We start from the raw sequence: 25,120 nt of genomic DNA on the forward strand, positions 1-25,120 counted from the left end.
ATGGTGGCTGGAAGAACTTTTGATGAGGACTCGTCTAATGAGGTGGTATGGGCAGAGATCAGAAACAGGAGAGGAGAGGTAACACTGCTGGGAGTTTTTTTATAGGCCTCTGCAAAGTTCCAGGAATGTGGAGGAGAGGATTGGCAACACCATTCTGGGCAGGAGTGAAAGGAACAGGGTGGTCATTATGGGAGACTTTTAACTTCCCTAACATTGACTGGAAATGCTATAACTCTAGTACGTCAAATGGATCAGTTTTTGTCCAATGTGTGCAGGACAGTTTCCTGACACAGTATGTCGAAGGGCTGACAAGAGGGGAGGCCACACTGGATACAGTACTTGGTAATGAACCAAGCTAGGTGTTTGATTTATGGTAAGTGAGCACTTTGGGGACAGTGACCATAATTCGGTTATGTTTAATTTAGCGATGGAAAGGGACAGGAACATGCCACAGGGCAAGAGTTATAGATGGGGGAAGGGCAATTATAATGCAATTAGGCAAGACTTAGGGAGGCACTGAATGGGTTAGCAAAATGCAGGGGATAGGGACAATCGAAATACGGAGCTGGTTTGTGGAGCTGGTTTAAAGGAACAGATATTGCGTGTCCTTGATAGGTATGTCCCTGTCAGGCAGGGAGGAAGCGATAGGGTAAGGGAACCGTGGTTTACTAAAGAAATTGTATCTCTTGTTAAGAGGAAGAGGGAGGCTTTTGTAACAATGAAACGAGATGGTTCAGATGAGGCGATGAAGAGTTACAGATTAGCAAGGAAGGATTTAAAGAGAGAGTCAAGAGGGGATATGAGCAGACATTAGCAGGTAGAATAAAGGAGAACCCTAAAGCTTTCTATAGGTATGTGAGGAATAAGAGGATGACTAGGGTAGGAATAGGGCCAGTCAAAGACAGAAGTGGGAAATTGTGTGTGGACCCTGTGAAGATCGGGGAGGTGCTAAATGATTATTTCTCATCTGTTTTCACTGAGGAACGAGAGAATATTGTAGAGGAGACGATTGAGTTATGGGCTACTAGAATTGAAAGGATTAAGGTTAGGAAGGAGGAGGTATTATCAATTCTAGAAGGTGTGAAGGTAGATAAATCCCCTGGGCCGGATGGGATTTTTCCGAGGATTCTCTGGGAAGCTAGGGAGGAGGTGGCGGAGCCTTTGGCCTTGATCTTTGAGTCCTTGCTGTCTACAGGTTTAGTACCAGAGGACTGGGGATTGCAAATGTTGTGCCCTTCTTCAAGAAGGACAGTAGGGATGGCCCACGTAATTATAGATCTGTGAGCCTTATGTCTTATGTAGGAAAAGTTTTGGAAAGGATTATAAGAGATAGCATTTATAATCATCTAGCAAGCAACAATTTGATTGGAGATAGTCAGCATGGATTTGTCAAGGGCAGGTAGTGTCTCACAAACCTCATGGAGTTTTTCGAGAAGGTGACCAAGCATGTGGATGAGGGTAGGGCAGTTGACGTGGTGTACATGGACTTCAGCAGAGCCTTTGATAAGGTTCCACATGGTAGGCTATTGGAGAAAATACAGAGGCATGGGATTGAGGGAGATTTAGCAGTTTGGATTAGAAACTGGCTTTCTGTAAGAAGGCAACGAGTGGTGGTTGATGGAAAACATTCAGCCTGGAGTGGTGTGCCTCAAGGATCTGTTTTGAGACCACTGCTGTTTGTCATTTTCATAAATGACTTGGATGCAGGCACAGGTGGATAGGTTAGTAAGTTTGCAGATGACACTAAAGTCGGTGGAGAGGTGGACAGTGTGGAAGAATGTTGCAGGTAGCAGGGAGAATTGGATAAGCTGCTGAAAGAAGACAGAGGGTGGTAGCTGATGGGAAATGTTCATCCTGGAGACCAGTTACTAGTGGTGTACCGCAAGCGTTGGTGTTGGGTCCACTGCTGTTTGTCATTTTTATAAATGACCTGGATGAGGGCGTAGAAGGACGGGTTGGTAAATTTGCAGACGACACTAAGGTCGGTGGAGTTGTGGATAGTGACGAAGGATGCTGTAGGTTGCAGAGACATAGATAAGCTGCAGAGCTGGCCTGAGAGTGGCAAATGGAGTTTAATGCGGACAAGTGTGAAGTAATGCATTTTGGTAGGAGTAACCGGACGGCAAAGTACATGGCTAATGGTAAGATTCTTAGTAGTGTAGATGAACAGAGAGGTCTCGGTGTCCATGTACACAGATCCTTGAAAGTTGCCACCTAGGTTGACAGGGCTGTTGAGAAGGCATACAGTGTTTTAGCTTTTATTAATAGAGGGATTGAGTTCTGGAACCATGAGGTTATGCTGCAACTGTACAAAACTCTGGTGCGGCCGCACTTGGAGTATTGCATACAGTTCTGGTCACCGCATTATAAGAAGGATGTGGAAGCTTTGGAAAGGGTGCAGAGGAGATTTACTAGGATGTTGCCTGGTATGGAGGGAAGGTCTTACAAGGAAAGGCTGAGGGACTTGAGGCTGTTTTCGGTAGAGAGAAGAAGGTTGAGAGGTGACCTAATTGAGATATATAAAATAATCAGAGTTAGATAGAGTGGATAGGGAGAGCCTTTTTCCTAGGATGGTGACGGCAAGCACGAGGGGGCATAGCTTTAAATTGAGGGGTGAAAAATATAGGACAGATGTCAGAGGTAGTTTCTTTATTCAGAGAGTAGTGAGGGAATGGAACGCTTTGCCTGCAATGGTAGTAGACTCGCCAACTTTAAGTACATTTAAGTCGTCACTGGACAAGCATATGGATGTACATGGAATAGTGTAGGTTAGATGGGCTCCAGATTGGTATGACAGGTCGGCACAACATCGAGGGCCGAAGGGCCTGTACTGTGCTGTAAAGTTCTAAAAGAATTGGGCTGAAAGGTGGCAAATGGAGTTCAATGCAGATAAATGTCAGGTAATTCACTTTGGGAGGTATAATAGGAAGGCAGAATACCAGGTCAATGGAAAGATTCTTGTTAGTGTGGATGTGCAGAGGGATCTTGGTGTCCATGTACATAGATCCCTGAAAGTTGCCACCCAGGTTGACAGTGCTGTTAAAAAGGCTTACGGTCTGTTAGGTTTTATTGGTAGAGGAATCGAGTTCCAGAGCCGTGATGTCATGCTGCAACTGTACAAAATGCTAGTGTGGCCTCATTTGGAATATTGCGTGCAGTTCTGGTCGCCGCATTACAGGAAGGATGTGGAAGCATTGGAAAAGGTGCAGAGGAGATTTACCAGGATGTTGCCTGGGCTGGAGCGCAGGCCCTATGAAGAAAGGCTGAGGGACTTGGGTCTGTTCTCATTAGAGAGAAGGAGGCTAAGAGGGGATTTAATAGAGACATACAAGATGATCAGAGGATTAGATAGGGTGAACAGTGAGAGTCAGAGAGGATGATGACTTCAGCTTGTACAAGGGGGCATAGCTACAAATTGAGGGGTGAGATTTAAGACAGATGTCAGAGGCAGGTTCTTTACTCAGAGAGTGGTAAGGGTGTGGAACGCCCTGCCTGTCAATGTAGTTAACTCAGCCACATGAGAGGCATTTAAACAGTCCTTGAATAAGCATATGGATGATGATGGGATAGTGTAGGGGGAGAGGCTTAGATTAATTCACAAGCAGGTGCAACTTCGAGGGCGGAAGGGCCTGTTCTGCGCTGTATTGTTCTATGTTCTATGTTCTATGTAGACACTAGCCCAGTCAGACAGACAATTTAATTCTGCATTCCATCATTTTAGGTTCATTAATATGATGATCCTGGAAAATTGATCAAAATTATGTTCCTTCAAAGATCAATTTTTCCAAATGACTTCTCACTTAAAGAAAGGCAAAATTCACAAAACCGACTCCTTTATGACAAAATTCAACAATTTAAGTACCTAGTCCAAGTACGGTTAGTCAGGCAAGGAAGGGTCAAGATGCACCCCGCCTTCGCACTCCCCCTTTTGACCTCAACAGATTTTTTTTCAAATTGCCAATGAGCATCTTGTATAGTGAACAAAACAACTACAGTGACAGATATTCTTCTGTTGTTTTTAAAAAAGCTGCACATAGGTAACTTGCTTTTTAAAAATGCAGAATTTTTTTCAATAATCCTTTGTTTATAAAATAATCCTTTTTCCATTTCAGTCCACAATTAAAAACACAGAAGTAAAAAGGTATGGTGTTCACAATTTTAAACGGCACTCTCAAGCTTTTAGAGAATAGTACATAATCGATAAATAAGAAGTTATATCGGCAATGCGAGTTACAGAAATACTATACTGAAGAATCAGAAGTGGAATACATTGAAAATTATTCATACTACCCAAAATATTTGCCTAGTCAAGATTACTGTGCAATGATTACTTCTTGATTCTAACTAGATTATTTATTTTCTAAGAATGTATTTTCTTTCATTTTCTAAGAAAAAAAATAGACAAGCAGTAGTTAATGGATCTATGACTGATGACGTCACACACTTCAGGGAACAGATAAATCAGTTCTAATCCAAACTATTTTTAGGACATAACCAATTTTTAGTCAATTACATTCACACTACTTGAAACCTTAATGGCTTTCAAATGGACTTATACAAAAATAACTTATCATAGAGAATTTAAACCAAGGTTGGAAATTGGTATATGTTAACTTAATGAGTCAAAGTTTTTATTCTATTCTATTTTACATGCCCCTTTTGATCTCCACCTTCCACCAATCATTTAACAACACAGAAATCATAATGAGTCAAATTTTCAGGTGACATGAAATTTCATATCCCTTCATTTATCAAATCATGAATGTTACTTGACAGAGAGTATGTGAATTTCAATTACTGAAGCAGTAGGGCATACTTCTTTCCTTCTTATCCTATGAATTAGCAAATCTTCCAATAGCCTGACAAAAAATGGATAAGATTCCATCTAATTTCAAATAGCAAATCTCACTGATACTTGGAAAGATTCTAATCACTTTTCCATTAGGGTCATATCTACCAAGAGTGAACTTAACCAACTAAAATTTTCAATAATGCATATCCATCAACATTAACAGAAAACAATTTGTAAAAGTAGCCAAATAACAAGTATGTAGTAAGTAATTTGAAACACAAGTGACGTGGTAATAGAGGAACTTATTTTCCTCATTACAATATGTCCCATTAATTCCAGATCACGGTTAAACAGACCTCAACAAATGCTGCTACCTCCTGTAGCACAAGGTTCCATTCTAACTGATCTTCAGTGTTGAATCGATGTGTATAATCTTCAATTTCATCAGATAGTTCCTGTTAAAATTATAAATTATGTTTAGTGCCTAATATGGAGCTACAAATGGTTCAACATTTCAAAAAACAACCACATAAGCATTAACAGCAGACACCATGTTGCTGGAAAACCCTTACTACAGTAATGTAGATGTATGATGCCAAATGGACTGAAGCTCCAAGAAGGCAGTGCCTCACCACCATCTTCTCAAGGGCAATAATAGATGGACAACAAATGCTGATCTTACCAGTGATGTTCACATCCGAAGTAAGAATAAAAAGTATTAAAACTGAAAAACACACTACTTGGAAAATGGAGGATTAATTAGGAAAATAAAATCATTTATTAGGAAGCCACAACACATTCAAGGACAAAGGGGAGGGGAAGAAAAAAACCATAGTCACTCTGTGGCATATGTGGTAACACAGTGGAGCTGGAGGTACACAGAGGCCAGGCAGCAGAGGAGCAGGAAAGTTGACGTTTCGGGTTGGGACCCTTCTTCAGAAATGGGGGAAGGGGAAGGGAGCTCAGAAATGACTAGAAAGAAGGGGTGGGGCTGGAGAAAGTAGGTAGGATGGTAATAGGTGAGTTCAGGTAGAGAGTGGAGGAGATTGGTCAGTGAGGTGGGAGGAGCGTATAGGTGAGAGAGATGATGGACAGGTTGTGCCAGGGCAAGGAGGTGAGGATGACAGGGAGGGTTGGCCATGGGATGAGGCCAGGGGGTGGGGAGATTTTGAACCTGGTAAAATTCACATTTATGCCATTAGGCTGTAGGCTACCGAGACAGAATATGAGGCACTGCTCATCCAGTTTGTGGGTGGTGTCATTGTGACACTGGACGAAACCCAGAATGAACATGTCACCAGGGAGTGGGAGGAGGAGGGGGGAGTGGGAGGAGGAGGGGGAAGTGGGAGGAGGAGGTGAAATGACTCCCGACTGGAAGGTGTTGTCGTTTGTTGCAATCAGCACAGGTGCTCTACAAAACAGTCTCCAAGTCCCAGGATTTTTAAAATGGGCAGAAAGTACATTTCTGATAAATTAGAATACCTGAAAATTCAGTTGATGCATTGAAATGAGTCAAACAAGTAAATAATTGGAGATTAGAAATACTCCAATTTCGGTTTTTGTGTAACTCCTACAACTGCTTCTATTATTCCTTCAAGAAAGGCAAAAAAAAGTAAGGAAAAATATATTTTCATTATTTTAATCTCAATTCTTATCTCAATTCCCTATCAAAATCATCATAGTCCTGTGTTGTTACTAAACCAAGTGGAATAACATATTAGTAGTAAAAATCGTCATTACTTCATTATCCCGAACAAAATAAACCACAACAATATGCAGTCAACTGCAAACTTACTAACCAATCTTCCTACACTCACAGGCATATTTGAGGATAGGAGACAGCTGAGCAGAACTTGGGCAAAACGGTTTCTATATAACAAAATTTATAGTTTTCAGCACGTAAAGTTGAGGGAGGGATGGAAGCTGGTAATGCCACCGCGATAAAAATTGCTGATAATAGTACTGATTTTAGCTCATTTCTGGATCTAACAGGGTCAGAGTTTTCCACATACTGTTTGAACTTCCCCAAGATCGTAGAATTTAATCAACTGCAAGGTAGTTGTTAATGCAAGAAACCAAACACAAATGCTTCTTCATTGTAGACATCTCTAAAAGTTTATAAATATGAAACACAGTTCAAAATAAGTCTCATACCTTAACTAGATCTCCAACAAGGTCCATTTTGTTGAGCAGCAGACAAACAACAATGTATCGTGCATAATACCGTAGCTTTTTAACTACAAGTTCAGGCCTACAAAAAGTGAGCAAACCAAATGGATTCAAAGCAAAGAAACATTGACTGAGCTAACTAATCAGAAAGTAAAAGAAAAGTTCAATACAAATTAAAATTTAACACAAACTGAATTTTCTACAATAATTTAATCATTATCCTAACTTGGCTCTTTTAAGTCAAGACCTTTTATGAAAACATCAGCACTACTGTCCATGAAAAGAAATAAAAACAGATATTATAAGGGTATTTTAGTACATCAGGCTTTTTTAAACTACATTTGCTATGCCTGTACCAGTTCATACTTGTGGTTACATACACAAAGAAGTTAGTTATGAATATATAATAGTTAGCATACCTATCCTCCTTAGTGACCTGGGAGTAGTAAGCCCTTTGTCTGATTGCAGAGTAGAAGGAAAATGCTTCATTCAGATAACTGGTCTCAGAAGTACGCAAGCTAAAGATTAGAATGGTGTGGAAAGGAAAAGCAGAAATATAAAAGACAGCTAAACATTGAGAGATAGTTAAAATTCTATAAAAGATTAACAAAACCTACAAAAACAGATGCCAGTCACAAGTTTGGTTCTTTTCAGGAAACAAGTACAGAGGGAGAGCTCACGAGAGGGAGGGAGGGCTCACGAGAGGGAGGGAAGGAGGGAGAGCTCACGAGAGGGAGGGAAGGAGGGAGAGCTCACGAGAGGGAGGGAGGGAAGGAGGGAGGGAGAGCTCACGAGAGGGAGGGAGGGAAGGAGGGAGGGAGAGCTCACGAGAGGGAGGGAAGGAGGGAGAGCTCACGAGAGGGAGGGAAGGAGGGAGGGAGGAAGAGCTCACGAGAGGGAGGGCTCACGAGAGAGAGGGAGGGAGGGAGAGCTCACGAGAGGGAGGGAGAGCTCACGAGAGGGAGGGAAGGAGGGAGAGCTCACGAGAGGGAGGGAGGGAGGGAAGGAGGAAGAGCTCACGAGAGGGAGGGCTCACGAGAGAGAGGAAGGGAGGGAGGGAGAGCTCACGAGAGGGAGGGAAGGAGGGAGAGCTCACGAGAGGGAGGGAAGGAGGGAGAGCTCACGAGAGGGAGGGAAGGAGGGAGAGCTCACGAGAGGGAGGGAGGGAAGGAGGGAGGGAGGGAGGGAAGGAGGGAGGGAGAGCTCACGAGAGGGAGGGAAGGAGGGAGAGCTCATGAGAGGGAGGGAAGGAGGGAGACCTCACGAGAGGGAGGGAAGGAGGGAGGGAGGAAGAGCTCACGAGAGGGAGGGCTCACGAGAGAGAGGGAGGGAGGGAGAGCTCACGAGAGGGAGGGAGAGCTCACGAGAGGGAGGGAGAGCTCACGAGAGGGAGGGAGAGCTCACGAGAGGGAGGGAAGGAGGGAGAGCTCACGAGAGGGAGGGAGGGAGGGAAGGAGGAAGAGCTCACGAGAGGGAGGGAAGGAAGAAGGGCTCACGAGAGCGAGGGAAGGAGAGAGAGCTCACGAGAGAGAGGGGAGGAGGGAGAGCTCACGAGAGGGAGGGGAGGGACGGAGGGCTCACGAGAGGGAGGGGAGGGACGGAGGGCTCACGAGAGGGAGGGGAGGGACGGAGGGCGAGCTCACGAGAGCGAGGGGAGGAGGGGCAGCTCACGAGAGCGAGGGGAGGAGGGAGAACTCACGACAGCGAGGGGAGGAGGGAGAGCTCACGACAGCGAGGGGAGGAGGGAGAGCTCAGGAGAGCGAGGGTAGGAGGGAGAGCTCACGAGAGCGAGGGGAGGAGGGGAGAGCTCACGAGAGCGAGGCGAGGAGGGGAGAGCTCACGAGAGCGAGGGGAGGAGGGGAGAGCTCACGAGAGCGAGGGGAGGAGGGGAGAGCTCACGAGAGCGAGGGGAGGAGGGGAGAGCTCACGAGAGCGAGGGGAGGAGGGGAGAGCTCACGAGAGCGAGGAGAGGAGGGAGGGCTCACGAGAGCGAGGGGAGGAGGGAGGGCTCACGAGAGGGAGAGAGGGAGGGAGGGAGAGCTCACGAGAGGGAGGGAAAGAGGGCTCACGAGTGGGAGGGAGGGAGGGAGGGAGAGCTAGCTCACGAGAGGGAGGGAGAGCTCACGAGGGAGGGAAGGAGGGAGAGCTCACGAGAGGGAGGGAAGGAGGGAGAGCTCACGAGAGGAAGGGAGGGAGGGAGGAAGAGCTCACGAGAGGGAGAGAAGGAGGGAGGGAGGGAGGGAGGAAGAGCTCACGAGAGGGACGGCTCACGAGAGGGAGGGGAGGAGGGAGGGCTCACGAGAGGGAGGGACGGAGGGCGAGCTCACGAGAGCGAGGGGAGGAGGGAGGGCTCACGAGAGCGAGGGGAGGAGGGAGGGCTCACGAGAGCGAGGGGAGGAGGGAGGGCTCACGAGAGCGAGGGGAGGAGGGAGGGCTCACGAGAGCGAGGGGAGGAGGGAGGGCTCACGAGAGGGAGGGGGGGAACGGAAGGCTCACGAGAGGGGGGGAGGGAGGGCTCACGAGAGGGGGGGGAGGGAGTGCTCACGAGAGGGAGGGACGGAGGGCTCACGAGAGGGAGGGACGGAGGGCGAGCTCACGAGAGCGAGGGGAGGAGGGCGGGTTCACGAGAGCGAGGGGAGGAGGGAGGGCTCACGAGAGCGAGGGGAGGAGGGAGGGCTCACGAGAGGGAGGTTGGGAGAGCTCACGAGAGGGAGGGAGGGAGGGAGGGCTCACGAGAGGGAGGGAGGGAGGGCTCAAGAGAGGGAGGGGAGGAGGGTTTAGCTCACGAGAGGGAGGGGAGGAGGGAGAGCTCACGAGAGCGAGGGGAGGAGGGTTTAGCTCACGAGAGGGTGGGGAGGAGGGAGGGCTCACGAGAGGGAGGGGAGGAGGGAGGGCTCACGAGACAGAGGGAGGGAGGGTTCACGGGAGGGAGGGCTCACGAGAGGGAGGGCTCACGAGAGGGAGGGAGGGAGGGAGTGCTCACGAGAGGGAGGGAAGAAGGGAGAGCTCACGAGAGCGAGGGAGGGAGGACTCACGAGAGGGAGGGAGGGAGGGCTCACGAGAGGGAGGGAGGGAGGGCTCACGAGAGGGAGGGAGGGAGGGCTCACGAGAGGGAGGGAGGGAGGGAGGGCTCACGAGAGGGAGGGAGGGAGGGAGGGCTCACGAGAGGGAGGGAGGGAGGGAGAGCTCACGAGAGGGAGAGAAGGAGGGAGGACTCACGAGAGGGAGAGAAGGAGGGAGGACTCACGAGAGGGAGGGAGGGAGGGAGAGCTGACGACAGGGAGGGAAGGAGGGCTCACGAGAGGCAGGGAAGGAGGGAGGGAGGGCTCACGACAGGGAGGGAGGGAGGGCTCACGAGGAGGGAGGGAGGGCTCACGAGAGGGAGGGAGGGACGGCTGACGAAAGGGAGGGAGGGAGGGCTCACGAGAGGGAGGGAGGGAGGGAGGGCTCACGAGAGGGAGGGAAGGAGGGAGAGCTCACGAGAGGGAGGGAAGGAGGGAGAGCTTACGAGAGGGAGGGAAGGAGGGAGAGCTCACGAGAGGGAGGGTAGGAGGGATAGCTCAAAAGAGGGAGGGAGGGCTCACGAGAGGGAGGGAGGGAGGGAGGGAGAGCTCACGAGAGCGAGGGAAGGAGGGAGAGCTCACGAGAAGGAGGGAAGGAGGGAGGGAGGTAGAGCTCGCGAGAGGGAGGGCTCACGAGAGATAGAGAGCTCACGAGAGGGAGGGAAGGACGGAGGGCTCACGAGAGCGAGGGAAGGAGAGAGTGAGGGAGAGCTGACGACATGGAGGGAGGGAGGGCTCACGAGAGGCAGGGAAGGAGGGAGGGAGGGCTCACGAGACGGGGGGGAGGGAGGGCTCACGAGAGAGGGAGGGAGGGAGGGCTCACGAGAGAGGGAGGGAGGGAGGGCTCACGAGAGGGAGGGAGGGAGAGAGGGAGGGAGAGCTGACGACATGGAGGGAGGGAGGGCTCACGAGAGGCAGGGAAGGAGGGAGGGAGGGCTCACGACAGGGAGGGAGGGAGGGAGGGCTCACGAGAAGCAGGGAGGGAGGGCTCACGAGAGGGAGGGGAGGAGGGAGGGCTCACGAGAGGGAGGGAAGGAGGGAGAGCTCACGAGAGGGAGGGAGGGAGAGCTCACAAGAGGGAGGGAGGGAGGGAGGGCTCACGAGAGGGAGGGAGGGAGGGCTCACGAGAGGGAGGGAGGGAGGACTCACGAGAGGGAGGGAGGGAGGGCTCACGAGAGGAAGGGAGGGAGGGAGGGCTCACGGGAGGGAGGGCTCACGAGAGGGAGGGAGAGAGTGCTCACGAGAGGGATGGAAGGAGGGAGAGCTCATGAGAGCGAGGGAAGGAGGGAGAGCTCACGAGAGCGAGGGAGGGAGGGCTCACGAGAGGGAGGGAGGGAGGGAGAGCTAGCTCACGAGAGGGAGGGAGGGAGAGCTCACGAGAGGGAGGGAGGGAGGGAGAGCTCACGAGAGGGAGAGAAGGAGGGAGGACTCACGAGAGGGAGGGAGGGAGAGAGGGAGAGAGAGCTGACGACATGGAGGGAGGGAGGGCTCACGAGAGGCAGGGAAGGAGGGAGGGAGGGCTCACGACAGGGAGGGAGGGAGGGCTCACGAGAAGGAGGGAGGGAGGGCTCACGAGAAGGAGGGAGGGAGGGCTCACGAGAGGGAGGGAGGGAGAGCTCACGAGAGGGAGGGAGGGAGAGTTCACGAGAGGGAGGGAGGGAGAGCTCACGAGAGGGAGGGAGGGAGGGCTCACAAGAGCGAGGGAAGGAGGGAGAGCTCACGAGAGGGAGGGAAGGAGGGAGGGAGGAACAGCTCACGAGAGGGAGGGGAGGAGGGAGGAATCACGAGAGGGAGGAGGGAGGAATCACGAGAGGGAGGGGGGGATGGAGGGCTCACGAGAGGGAGGGGGGAGGGAGGGCTCACGAGAGGGAGTGGGGGAGCGAGGGCTCACGAGAGGGAGTGGGGGAGGAAGGGCTCACGAGAGGGAGGGGGGAGGAAGGGCTCACGAGAGGGAGGTGGGAGGGCTCACGAGAGGGAGGGAGGGCTGACGAGAGGACGAGAGGGAGGGCGGGCTCACGAGAGGGAGGGAGGGCTCACGAGAGGGAGGGAAGGAGGGAGAGCTCACGAGAGGGAGGGAAGGAGGGAGAGCTCACGAGAGGGAGTGAAGGAGGGAGGGCTCACGAGAGCGAGGGAAGTAGAGAGAGCTCACGAGAGGGATGGGAGGAGGGAGAGCTCACGAGAGGGAGGGGAGGAGGGAGAGCTCACGAGAGGGAGGGGGGGAGGGAGGGCTCACGAGAGGGAGGGGGGGAGGGAGGGCTCACGAGAGGGAGGGGTGAGGGAGGGCTCACGAGAGGGAGGGGGGAGGGAGGGCTCACGAGAGGGAGGGGCGAGGGAGGGCTCACGAGAGTGGGGGGGGAGGGCTCACGAGAGAGGGAGGGACGGAGGGCTCACGAAACGGAGGGACGGAGGGCTCACGAGAGGGAGGGCGGGCTCACGAGAGCGAGGGGAGGAGGGAGGGCTGATGACAGGGAGGGAGGGAGGGAGAGCTCACGAGAGGGAGTGAGGGAGGGAGGGGGGGAGAGAGAGAGAGAGAGAGAGAGAGAGAGAGAGAGAGAGAGAGAGAGAGAGCTCACAAGGAGGGAGGGAAGGAGGGAGAGCTCACGAGAGGGAGGGAAGGAGGGAGAGCTCACGAGAGCGAGGGTGGGAGGGCTCACGAGAGCGAGGGTGGGAGGGCTCACGAGAGCGAGGGTGGGAGGGCTCACGAGAGGGAGGGAGGGAGGGCTCACGAGAGCGAGGGGAGGAGGGAGGGCTGATGACAGGGAGGGAGGGAGGGAGAGCTCACGAGAGGGAGGGAGGGAGGGAGAGCTCACGAGAGGGAGTGAGGGAGGGAGAGCTCACGAGAGGGAGTGAGGGAGGGAGGGAGAGAGAGAGAGAGAGAGAGAGAGAGAGAGAGAGAGAGAGAGAGAGAGAGAGAGAGAGAGAGCGCTCACAAGGAGGGAGGGAAGGAGGGAGAGCTCACGAGAGGGAGGGAAGGAGGGAGAGCTCACGAGAGGGAGGGTGGAGGGCTCACGAGAGGGAGGGAGGGAGGGCACACGAGAGGGAGGGGGAGAGAGAGAGAGAGAGAGAGAGAGAGAGAGCTCACAAGGAGGGAGGGAAGGAGGGAGAGCTCACGAGAGGGAGAGCTCACGGGAGGGTAGGAGGGAGGGTTCACGAGAGGGAGGGAGGGAGGGTAAGCTCACGAGAGGGAGGGCTCACGAGAGGGAGGGAGGGAGGGACGGAGGGCTCACGAGAGGGAGGGAGGGAGGGCTCACGAGAGGGAGGGAGGGAGGGAGGGAGGGCTCACGAGAGAGAGGGAGGGCGGGCTCACGAGAGGGAGGGAGAGCTCACGAGAGGGAGGGGAAGAGGGACAGCTCACGAGAGGGAGGGAAGGAGGGAGAGCTCACGAAAGAGAGGGAAGGAGGGAGTGCTCACGAGAGGGAGGGAGGGAGGGAGAGCTAGCTCACGCGAGGGAGTGAGGAAGGGAGAGCTCACGAGAGGGAGGGAGGGAGAGAGGGAGATCTCACGAGAGGGAGGGAGGGAGAGAGGGAGAGATCACGAGAGGGAGGGAGGGAGGGCTCACGAGAGGGAGGGAGGGAGGGAGGGAGGGCTCACGAGAGGGAGGGAGGGCTCACGAGAGGGAGGGAGGGCGGGCTCACGAGAGGGCGGGAGGGCGGGCTCACGAGAGGGAGAGAGGGAGGGAGGGAGAGCTCACGAGAGGGAGGGAGGGAGAGCTCACGAGAGGGAGGGAAGGAGGGAGAGCTCATGAGAGGGAGGGAGGGAGGGAGGGCTCACGAGAGAGAGGGAGGACGGGCTCACGAGAGGGAGGGAGAGCTCACGAGAGGGAGGGGAAGAGGGACAGCTCACGAGAGGGTGGGAAGGAGGGAGAGCTCACGAAAGAGAGGGAAGGAGGGAGTGCTCACGAGAGGGACGGAGGGAGGGAGGGAGAGCTAGCTCACGAGAGGGAGGGAGAGCTCACGAGAGGGAGAGAAGGAGGGTGGGCTCACGAGAGGGAGGGAGGGTGGGAGGGTGGGCTCACGAGAGGGAGGGAGGGAGGCAGGGAGAGCTCACGAGAGGGAGGGAAGGAGGGAGAGCTCAAAAGAGGGAGGGAAGGAGGGAGGGCTCACGAGAGGGAGGGAAGGAGGGAGAGCTCACGAGAGGGAGGGAAGGAGGGTGAGCTCAAAAGAGGGAGGGAAGGAGGGAGAGCTCAAAAGAGGGAGGGAAGGAGGGAGAGCTCAAAAGAGGGAGGGAGGGCTCACGAGAGGGAGGGCTCACGAAAGGGAGGGAGGGAGGGAAGGAGGGAGAGCTCACGAGAGTGAGGGAAGGAGTGAGAGCTCAAAAGAGGGAGGGAAGGAGGGAGAGCTCAAATGAGGGATGGTGGGCTCACGAGAGGGAGGGAAGGAGGGAGGGCTCACGAGAGGGAGAGAGGGAGGGAGGGAGGGAGGGAGGTCTCACGGCAGGGAGGGAGGGGGGACTCACGGGAGGGAGGGAGGGAGGGCTCACGAGAGGGAGGGAGGGAGGGCTCACGAGAGGGAGGGAGGGAGGGCTCACGAGAGGGAGGGAGGGCTCACAAGAGGGAGGGAAGGAGGGAGAGCTCAAAAGAGGGAGGGAGGGAGGGAGGGAGAGCTCACGAGGGGGAGGGAAGGAGTGAGAGCTCAAAAGAGGGAGGGAAGGAGGGAGAGCTCAAAAGAGGGAGGGACGGCTCACGAGAGGGAGGGAAGGAGGGAGGGAGGGCTCACGAGAGGGAGGGAGGGAGGGCTCACGAGAGGGAGGGAGGGAGGGCTCACGAGAGGGAGGGCGGGAGGGAGTGCTCAAAAGAGGGAGGGAAGGAGGGAGAGCTCAAAAGAGGGAGGGAGGGCTCACGAGAGGGATGGAAGGAGGGAGGGCTCACGAGAGGCAGGGAGGGCTCACGAGAGGGAGGGAAGGAGGGAGAGCTCACGAGAGGGAGGGAAGGAGGGAGGGAGGGAAGGAGGGAGGGATGGAAGGAGGGAGGGAGGGCGGGCTCACGAGAGGGAGGGCAGGCTCACGACAGGGCGGGAGGGCGGGCTCACGAGAGGGAGGGAGGGCTCACGACAGGGCGGGATGGAGGGCTCACGAGAGGGAGGGAGGGAGGGCTCACGAGAGGGAGGGAGGGCTCACGAGAGGGAGGGAGGGAGGGAGGGCTCACGAGAGGGAGGGAGGGAGGGAGGGAGAGCTCACGAGAGAGAGGGAGGCAGAGAGAGCTCACGAGAGGGAGGGAGGGAGAGAGGGAGAGATCACGAGAGGGAGGGAGGGAGGGAGAGCTCACGAGAGGGAGGGAGGGAGGGCTCACGAGAGGGAGGGAGGGAGGGCTCACGAGAGGGAGGGAGGGCGGGCTCACGAGAGGGAGGGAGGGCGGGCTCACGAGAGGGAGGGAGGGCGGGCTCACGAGAGGGCGGGAGGGCGGGCTCACGAGAGGGAGGGAGGGAGAGCTCACGAGAGGGAGGGAGGGAGGGAGAGCTCACGAGAGGGAGGGAGGGAGGGAGGGAGGGAGAGCTCACGAGAGGGAGGGAGGGAGGGAGGGAGAGCTCACGAGAGGGAGGGAGGGAGAGAGGGAGAGCTCACGAGAGGGAGGGAGGGAGAGACGGAGAGCTCACGAGAGGGAGGGAGGGAGAGCTCACGAGAGGGAGGGAGGGACAGCTCACGAGAGGGAGGGAGGGACAGCTCACGAGAGGGAGGGAGGGAGAGGGAGGGAGGGAGAGCTCACGAGAGGGGGGAGGGAGGGAGGGGGGGGAGGGAGAGCTCACAAGAGCGACAGAGACAACACGGTTGGAGTACATACACAGATATAGAGGCAGACAAAGGGGCAGGAATAGCACACATGGAGAGACAGAGTACATTTACAAGAGGAAGTTGAGTTTAAAAGGAGAAAACAGAAACCCTGAATATTGTGAGCGTACCACTGAATAAATGGTGAAATACATTTTGATGCAATGTTAGATGCAGGACTAGCAGGTTTTAAGGTTTACCAAGATTTGGGGAAATACTGGGTGGTATACATTATCATTCCAAATACTGTTTTACGAACTTCTCATGACGCTATTTCTGACCTGACATATTGTTACAAAAATCAGAAATTCCCAACCAACTTGTACTGGATGTCATTCACGCATTTTACAATTCTTACTACAAGCAGATAAGTTGATTTCATAGAATCCCTCCAATGTGGAGACAGGCCCTTTGGCCCAACAAGTCCACATCAACCCTCAGAGCATCCCACCCAGACCCATCACCCTATAACCCATCTAACCTACAAATCCCTGAACACTATGAGCAACTGAGCATGGCCAATCCGCCTAGCTCGCACATCTTTGGACTGCGGGAGGAAACCGGAACACCCGGAGAAAACCCACGCAGACACAGAGCATGTGCAAACTCCACACAGACAGTTCACTTATTATGGAATTGAACCCATGTTCCTGGCACTGTGAGGCAGCAGTGTCACCCTGCTGACATTTCCTCAGACATTACTTCTAACTACTACTTTTGCACAAAGTTTGAACCCCAAGCAAAGCAGGCAAAGCACAAAGTAGGAGCCAGGACTACTGCAACTGAGTGCAACTTTAACTGTTAATTTTCATCTGCAAATACAAGATCGCCTTAAGTGGTAACTGACTGCATAAAGTTCAGTCAGTTGGCATATCAGGAAGATTCAGTGCTTGAGTAAATAATTTTCCAAAATGATCATGGTCGTTCATTTGCTTTCAACCACATCAAAAAATTCTAACTTACTAATAATGGTAGTAGAGTTGTCCTATCTTTGAAGCAATTTCTCCAATCTGCCACCTCTTCAGGCCATACCTATTGTCCAGAATTTGCCTATGATGAATGATGGACAAATAATAACATAAAGTACAATCATGCATATAAGATGTTATCCAAATGAACTAACCTTTCAAAAGAAACTGTACAGATAAATTCTAACTTGGTGCTTGTGTATTCAATGAATAATTGTTTTACAAAGCCAGTGAAGTGCAACTTACAATAATTTTGAAGTCTCAACCAAAATTTGAGTGTATGGCAATGCAGAGCAAAATACTACCTATTGCTAATGTAGGCAAAATTGATCATATAGTAACACATTTCAAACTGTATGATTGTTTTTCTCACCTAAACAGAATGGAGGTCCTTACCACACCCCTCCAGCAATTTAAGCACATATGTACACAAAAAAAAAATCAGATTACTTCAAATCACCGTAATTCAACTCCAGTTTCATCAAGCAATGCCAGATGATGTGTTGAGCTGTTGGAAGCATATTTTCCTCTTGACATGACTGTATAACTTAGCACCCTAAAGCCGATTTGGACATTGTAGTACAGAGAATTTACAAAGAAACAAGACATTCAGCCCAACTTATCCATGCTCCATATCAGCCTTCTCCTATTTCCATCTGTGTCAATATATTTTTCATTTCTCTTTCTACTTCATGCGTTATCTAGCTACCCTGTCAATCGAAGAAATTATATATGCTATTTGCTTCAACTACTTCTAGTGACTGCAAGTTCCACATTCATATAATTTCTGAGTAAAGAAGTTAGGTAAATAAATGCAATCTCAGTAATGCCTTCACACCAAAATGGGAGTGGGACTGTGTGACTGAAAAACTGAGCATTGTGAAGACCACCTTCTTATGCATTTAACTGGTGTAAGTACTGACCCTGCTCTGGTTAAGTTCTTTCACCTGGTGATTGGAACAGCATTGTTAAACCTGATCAACATGACCTGGACAGGTTGGGTGAGCAGACAATCAATGGCAGATGCCATATAAAATTTGGATAAATGTGATGTTATTCACTTTGGAGGCAAAAATAAGAAGGCAGATTACTGCCTGAGTGACTGTAAATTGGGAGGGAAGAGTGTGCAATAGGTCCTGTGATCCTTGTGCACCAGTCGCTGAAGGTAAGCATGCAGGTGTTGGCCTTCATTGCAAGAGGTTGCAAGTATGAGATACAGGGCTTGGTGAGGTCACAGTATGTAGTTTTGCTCGCCTTTTCCGAGGACAATCTCTCTTGCTCTTGATGGAGTGCAACAAAGTTTTACCAGCCTGATTCCAGGGATGACGAGACTGGGACTGGATAGGTTAGAATTGTTTTCACTGGAGTTCAGGCGAATGAGTAGGGATCTCATAGAGTCTTATCAAATTCTAACAGGATGAGACAGGGTCAATGCAAGTAGGATATTCCTGATAGCGGGTGTGTCCAGAACCAGGGTTCATAGTCTGGAGGTTTCAGAGTAGACCACTGAGGACGGAGATGAGAAGACATTTCTTCTCCCAAAGAGTGGCAAGCCTGTGGAATTCATTACTACAGGAAGAAGTTGATACCAAAACATTGAATGTATTCAAGGGGTGGCTAGATATAAGATAACAAAGTGTGGAGCTGGATGAACACAGCAGGCCAAGCAGCATCTCAGGAGCACAAAAGCTGACGTTTCAGGCCTAGACCCTTCATCAGAGAGGGGGATGGGGAGAGGGAAGTGGAATAAATTGGGAGAGAGGGGGAGGCGGACCGAAGATGGAGAGAAAACAAGATAGGTAGGGAGGTGATAGGTCAGTCCAGGGAAGATGGACAGGTCTAGGAGGCGGGATGAGGTGGTAGGTAGGAAATGGAGGTGCGGCTTGAGGTGGGAGGAAGGGATGGGTGAGAGGAAGAACAGGTTAGGGAAGCAGAGACAGGCTGGGCTGGTTTTGGGATGCAGTGGGGGGAGGGGACGAACTGGGCTGGTTTTGGGATGCAGTAGGGGAAGGGGAGATTTTGAAGCTTGTGAAGTCCACATTGATACCATTAAGCTGCTGGGTTCCCAAGCGGAATATGAGTTGCTGTTCCTGCAACCTTCGGGTGGCATCATTGTGGCACTGCAGGAGGCCCATGATGGACATGTAATAGATGTAATAGATATAGTAGTTGGAGCAAATGGGATCAAAGGTTATGGGGAGAAAATAGGATTAGGCTATTGAGGTGGACAATAAGCCATGATTGTGATGAATGGTGAGGCAGGCTCAAAGGGCCAAATGGCCACCTCCTGCTTCTTCCTTCTATGTTTCCGTGAACAAACCTGCATGTTGGACTACTCACCTCAATACTGAAACTACATGTATTTGTCTATATATGAATGCACAGTCAAACACACACTGTAAAGGGCCTACTCATGAACTAACTTCAATCCTTAACTGAAACATAAACTGATTAAGTGAACTTTATAAACTTCACTTAACTAACTCTTAAGGGAAGTTACTTATATTGAGAAAAAAAGATGCCTACAATTGGTACTAATTTCATCTAATCAAGTATATTATGCTGGAGTCACTCACTGCAACCAAACCTGAACAAAAAGTATGTCAAATGATAGGACCAATTATATCCATTTTCTTTACTTTGGAATAATTTGTTGCAAACAAAATTTTATTTCATTGCATACACTATAAAGCAAAATTCTCCCAACCTGTGCTGTTGTTGGAATTTCCAGAGTTTAGTGTAAACATCAAAAGTACGCCCAAAATATGACTGCCATTGTTTCTGACCATACTGAGGTAAGTCCCTGTTAAAATAGAACGAACAGTATTTACTTTAAAGCCAGGAGGTAAAGTTGTAAAAACAAGGTTTATTCAGGCCAAACCAAGAGGCAGAGGTTGATGGATTGAGGATTGGTAGATAAATGATAGCTAACAAAGTATAAAGTCAAAACATAAACTACATATTCATATTGTTAAACATGTAATACAAATTTTAAAACATTTGTTGCATGTTGGATATAACGCTTTAAAAATCCACTGTCGCCCAAATCAGAATTATTACAGCCTAGCACACATTAATTTCAACAACACAAATTTTTACAGCACACCAAATATGATTAAACATTCTTAGGTGCTTTGTAGGATTATTATTAAACAAAATTCAAAATTCAACACTGAGTCACAGAAGGACGAACTAGGGCAGATCTAGATGCAGTGGTAAAAATCAGGTACGGAGTGGTGGTAGTAGGTGATCTAGATGCTGGAACTCATCTTGCTGTCATTAATTGAATGTTGTGGCACAGAGTCATTGTGTATTGTATCCTTGATGGATCTGAGGAACTCCTGAGCTGAGTGGATTGAGTGGGGTGACTTGCTGACAAGATGCTTTTGTCTTCACAATAACTCCTTGGCTAACCTATGTGTTGGTGTGCCTGGGAGGGAGACTATGGATCTGAGGGGCACTTCCTTGTGCACCTTTGGGAGACCGTAAAATCAGGGAATGTTTGTCCCGCTGGTTTCATTTTTAGGTAGCCCATTTTGTTGATTTGTCTCGTCTGTTTGAGTCTCTTTAGTGTGTTGATTATGTTATTACCCAGTTGCAGTGTTGGGTCTATTTGCACCAGGTGGTATGTGTTCTTGTCTGCTAGTAGTGCCTGTGCTTTCGTGAGGGAGTCCAGTTTGTTTAGCATTACGGTCATGCGCCCTTTGTCCACTGGTAGTATGATGATGTTTTTGTCTTTTTTCAGTCCTTCTAGGGCCTTCCTTTTTTTAAAATTTCTTCTCTCAGAGAGTCGGGTGTCTTTGGAACGCCTGGCCACAGTGAGTGGTAGGAGCAGAGTCTTTGAGTATATCTTACGCTGGAATAGATTTTGGATCAGCAAGGGAAATCAAGGGTCATGGGAAAGGGGCAGGAAAGTGGACGTGAGGAACATTGGATCAGCCATAGTCCTATTGAATGGCAGAGCAGGCTTGAGGGACCAAATAGCCTAAACTTGTTACTATTTCTTATAGTCTTATGGGTCTTGTATGGCACGTAGCCTGGAGTGATTGGAATGAGTTTAGCCAGGTGGACCTCTTCACCAGAAGACTCTTATGATCACTAGGCATCAGAGTGACCCACAAGCCCACATGAACCCGACGACAACTGCTCACCCGAACCAAAGACCCACTTCCTGCCATGGACAAGACCAATGTCATCTATAAAATCCCCTGCAGAGACTATGAGAAACACTACATCGGACAAACAGGAAGGAAACTAACAACAAGAGTACATGAACACAAACTGGCTACAAAAAGACACAACCAATATTCACTCATCTCAATCCTCATGGACAAGGAGAACCATGACTTTGACTGGGACAACACCAAGATCCTGGGACAGGCTAGGCAGAGACAAGCATGAGAATTCCTGGTGCTCCACAAAGCAGGCTTTTAATAAACACATCTAACTCGACCTCATATACACTCCACTACGAAGGAAAATCAGAAGTGAGGCAGTCCATCTCAACGGACCCCAAAGTTTAAAAACCAGGCAGGAAAACAAACCGACACTTCAGAGGCTGCACGGAGGATGTTACCAAGCACAGTAATTAAATATGTGCAAAACAACAAACCAGCTGGGAGAGCCAACCAATCTCAACACCCACAACCTGAGCTACAGTTCTACTCCAAAACCTTAGATAAGAGCCAAATGCAGGCCAATGGGACCACTTCAGTTTTGGATACCTAGCTGGTATGGACTAATTGAACCGAAGGGTCTATTTTCACGTATGATCTGTGGCTCTGACTTTTATGTGCATACAGTAGCTACAAGAGCAGGTTGGAAGCTAGAAATACTACAGCCAATCACCTGATTCCACAAAAGCCTGTCCACCATCCACAAGGCACAAATCATAAATGTGATGGAGTACTCCCCACTTGCCTGGGTGATTACAGCTCCAAGACGGCTCAAGCAAACGACGCCAGGTCTGGTTCCTCTGATTCTGACTCGGGCATTAGCGTCATGTACTGGACCACAGCCTGCTCTTCTGCGCAGAGAATCTTGGCTGAAATTCATCTTCTGCGGGTGGTAACTTGTTGAGGCGGTGACATCTGCCGTGTCTAAGCAGATGACACCACCCAGGACAAAGCAGCCCCTTTGATTGGCACCACATCCACAAACATTCAGTTACTCTACCACCAACACTGTGTATACACAGCTCCTACAATCTTGAAGAGGTGTTATGAATTGTCTCAAGATTCTTAATACCTTTCAAACTCATGGCCTCAACCACCCAGAAGTGCAAGTGCCACAGATATAGTGATACAACACACCTGCAAGTTCCCCACCAAACCTCTCACCATTCTGACCTGGAAATGTATCACACTTCCTTTGTTGTTGCTGGATCAAAATCCTGGTGTTCCTGCCCTAGTGGTATTGTCAGTTTGCCTGCAGCACATGGTTTGCAGCAGTTCAAGGCAGCCACCATCCCAGTGCGACTAGGAATGGGCGACCAATGCTGGCACAGTCGGCAAAGCCAACACCTCACCAGTGAATAATTTTTTTTAAACTTCTACATGCCTGAAGGTTCACAATTCTAACTGCCTAACAATATATTTGTTAACATTAATGGGGTATGAAATAACTCCATGAAGGCTGGTATCCAATCATCAAGTCACCTTTTATTTACAAATGCATAGTACATGGCACTGACCCAGCTAGCTCACAGCTCAAAGCCAGCTCCTCGGCTGAACAGAACCCCTGACACTCTTGTTTACATCTGTCAGCCAGAACTCCCTGGTTGGACCAGATTCCCTCAATCATGGAGCTCATATTCTATGACATCCACTGGGTTGACCTTGAAACAATCACTCCATCCATCCTCCTGTATGCCCTGAGAAAAAGGCCAATTCTTTCTCTTGTAGCTTCCCATGGGTCATTTTCACACCAGGTCTGGTTCCTCTGATTCTGACTCGGGCATTAGCGTCATGTACTGGACCATAGCCTGCTCTTCTGCGCAGAGAATCTTGGCTGAAATTCATCTTCTGCGGGTGGTAACTTGTTGAGGCGGTGACATCTGCCATGTCTCTTCTTGTAAGAGGTTCCTTCAATGCCAGGTAGAGAACGAGAACTCAAATTCTGGCAGCCTTGCTGGGTGTTCTGAGGGTCTGGGTATGTTTTGCTTCTGGCCGGTTTGTGAGGTTGCAGCTTTCATGTGGTCCATGTGCTTGTTCAGGACTGCCTCTCTTACTCAAAAACTTTGTAAGTCATGGAACCTGACCTCGCGTCAACCATACCTCTCATCCATGCAGGGCCAATCCTGTGGTTTTGGCATCAAATGGTTTCCTGTAAAGTGAACTCTCTCTCTCACTTACAGGAGTCTTGTGTCCAGTATTGGCGCTCCTGATGCCGTTTCACCCCACCATCCCAGGTCCAAGAATTTCTGGTTTAACCTGGGGCAGGGTCTTTTTCCCACTAGCAGTTTTGCTGGGCCTATCCCCATTGTTGCTTCAGGTGTGGTCCTAAAATCAAACAGGAACCAGGGCAGCTTGGTATTGAGTAAAGCTGTAGGCTATTTCTTAAAGCCTGCTTTCAAAGTTCAGACTGCTGTTTTCCACCAGACCATTGGACAATGGATGGTTTGGAGTTGTCCTTGCATGCTAAATGCCATTTGATATTAGAACATACTGAAATTCTCTGCTGGTAAGTGATGGCCCATTATCTGTGAACAATACCTCTGGGAGTCAGTGTATTGTAAAAGATGCTTGCAACTTTTCAATCGTTGTCCCCATGTCTGACGATTAAACCTTTTGCGTGTTCAACCACTTTGAAATGAACATCCACAATTACTAAAAACAAAGCCCATGAACAGACTGGCATTGCCAAATATAATCAAATCAAGGGTTTACATGGACATTCCCACAAAAGTGGCAGAACTGCTGGCGTAATGTTTTTCCTTGGTGGCACTCTGGGCAATGTGCCACCAACACGGCTAGGTTGGCATCCAGTCCTGGCCACCAGACAAAACATCTTAACAACCTCTGTATTTTGGCAACCCTGGCAGCATCGTTTGCTCAGGACAATCACTGTTGCTCCCCATAATGACATGCCGTTCTCTATGGTGATTTGGTCTTGCCAGGTCCAGAAAGGTTTCAATTCTAGTTGTGATGGCCCTTTTGTTCCCACCATCACCACCAGCTGTTTTAGTTTTTATAGAATGGGATCTTTTTGTGTCTACAATCTGATATTGTCAGTGGTGACTGGAAGGGTGTCCATAAAGTTTAAAATTAAACCAGACCAGACTAGTCGCAGCACCACTGGTGGTGTATCTGCCAGTGGGAGGTGGCTCAAGGCATCTGCATTTGCCACTTGCCCTCCCAGACAGTGTTCCAACTTGTAATTATAAGTACTCACATTAAGAGCCCACCGCTGAATTCGATCTGAAGCTATGGGTGGATCACCTTGCCTACTTTAAGTAGGCCTAGCAGGGGTTTGTAGCCCATTTAATGTGACAAATGTACTTCCATAAAAGGTATTGGTGGAACTTTCTCATACCAAATCTTCCCTCGCTATCTGGGCATATCTTCGTTCAGCATTAGCCAAAGACCAGGAAGCACGTGCTATTGGGTGTACCTCTCTGCTGGACCACTAGTGAGTCAACGCTACCCAGATACGATATGGGAGGCATTGCACGTCAGCACTATATCTCACTTGGGATTGTAGTGTGTCAACAATTTAGACATGATAGCTGCCTCTTCACTTCCCTCAAGGCTGCATCTTGGCTATGTGACCATTTCCAAGGCTGGCCCTTTTTCAGTAACAGATGCAAGGGTTCCAGGACGGAGGCCATGTTACGTATGAACTTTCTATAATAATTTATCAACCTAAGGAAAGACCTGAGTTCCGGTACAGACATGGTCACTGGGGCACCTTTGATTGCCCTCCCTTTATCTTCCAATGGGTTTAACTCATTCGTGTTGACTCTGAAGCACAAGCCGGTGACTTGGGGTGTGCCTGGAAACACCTTTCTCCCCTCTCCTGAGGTGAATATCTGCCTTGGAGAAACATTTAAGCACCATGGCCAAGTTCTCTAAATGCTCTTTAATGGTCTTCCCGGTTATTAGCATGGCATCGAAATAAATGGTGACCCAGGGTAGACATTATAACATGTTCTCCATGTGAGATCCATGGGAGGGATGAATCTGGTTGGCGGCTGGAATGGAGGGTCAGAAGGTGGAATGGGAGAAGGTGGGGCTGGAAAGGCAGCCAGGGGATAGGTGGGAAGATTATTAGTCAGCCAGGACTATAATGGCCTGCCGGCCCAGATGGTTGAGAAAACGTTAGGCCATGATACATAAGAGCACAAGTTAGGTCATTCGGCCCATTGA

General features: G+C 50.3%; 1 protein-coding gene across 7 annotated transcripts in view; it reads right to left on the reverse strand.

Moving 5' to 3' along the window:
- Positions 1 to 25,120, reverse strand: part of scai (suppressor of cancer cell invasion) — a 212,015-nt gene that overhangs the window by 67,472 nt on the left and 119,423 nt on the right. For 6 of the 7 annotated variants that reach the window (XM_059638179.1, XM_059638181.1, XM_059638180.1 and 3 more), the window contains 5 exons: positions 19,462 to 19,557; positions 16,750 to 16,836; positions 7,381 to 7,479; positions 6,947 to 7,043; positions 5,149 to 5,247 (listed from right to left, as the gene is read on the reverse strand). In XM_059638179.1, the coding sequence (XP_059494162.1) occupies positions 5,149 to 5,247; positions 6,947 to 7,043; positions 7,381 to 7,479; positions 16,750 to 16,836; positions 19,462 to 19,557 (478 nt within the window). The remainder of the gene's footprint in view (positions 1 to 5,148; positions 5,248 to 6,946; positions 7,044 to 7,380; positions 7,480 to 16,749; positions 16,837 to 19,461; positions 19,558 to 25,120) is intronic. The other variant, XM_059638182.1, reaches the window with a different exon arrangement.

This window comes from Stegostoma tigrinum, chromosome 29 (assembly GCF_030684315.1).
Source record: "Stegostoma tigrinum isolate sSteTig4 chromosome 29, sSteTig4.hap1, whole genome shotgun sequence".
In the NCBI taxonomy this organism is placed as follows: domain Eukaryota; kingdom Metazoa; phylum Chordata; class Chondrichthyes; order Orectolobiformes; family Stegostomatidae; genus Stegostoma; species Stegostoma tigrinum.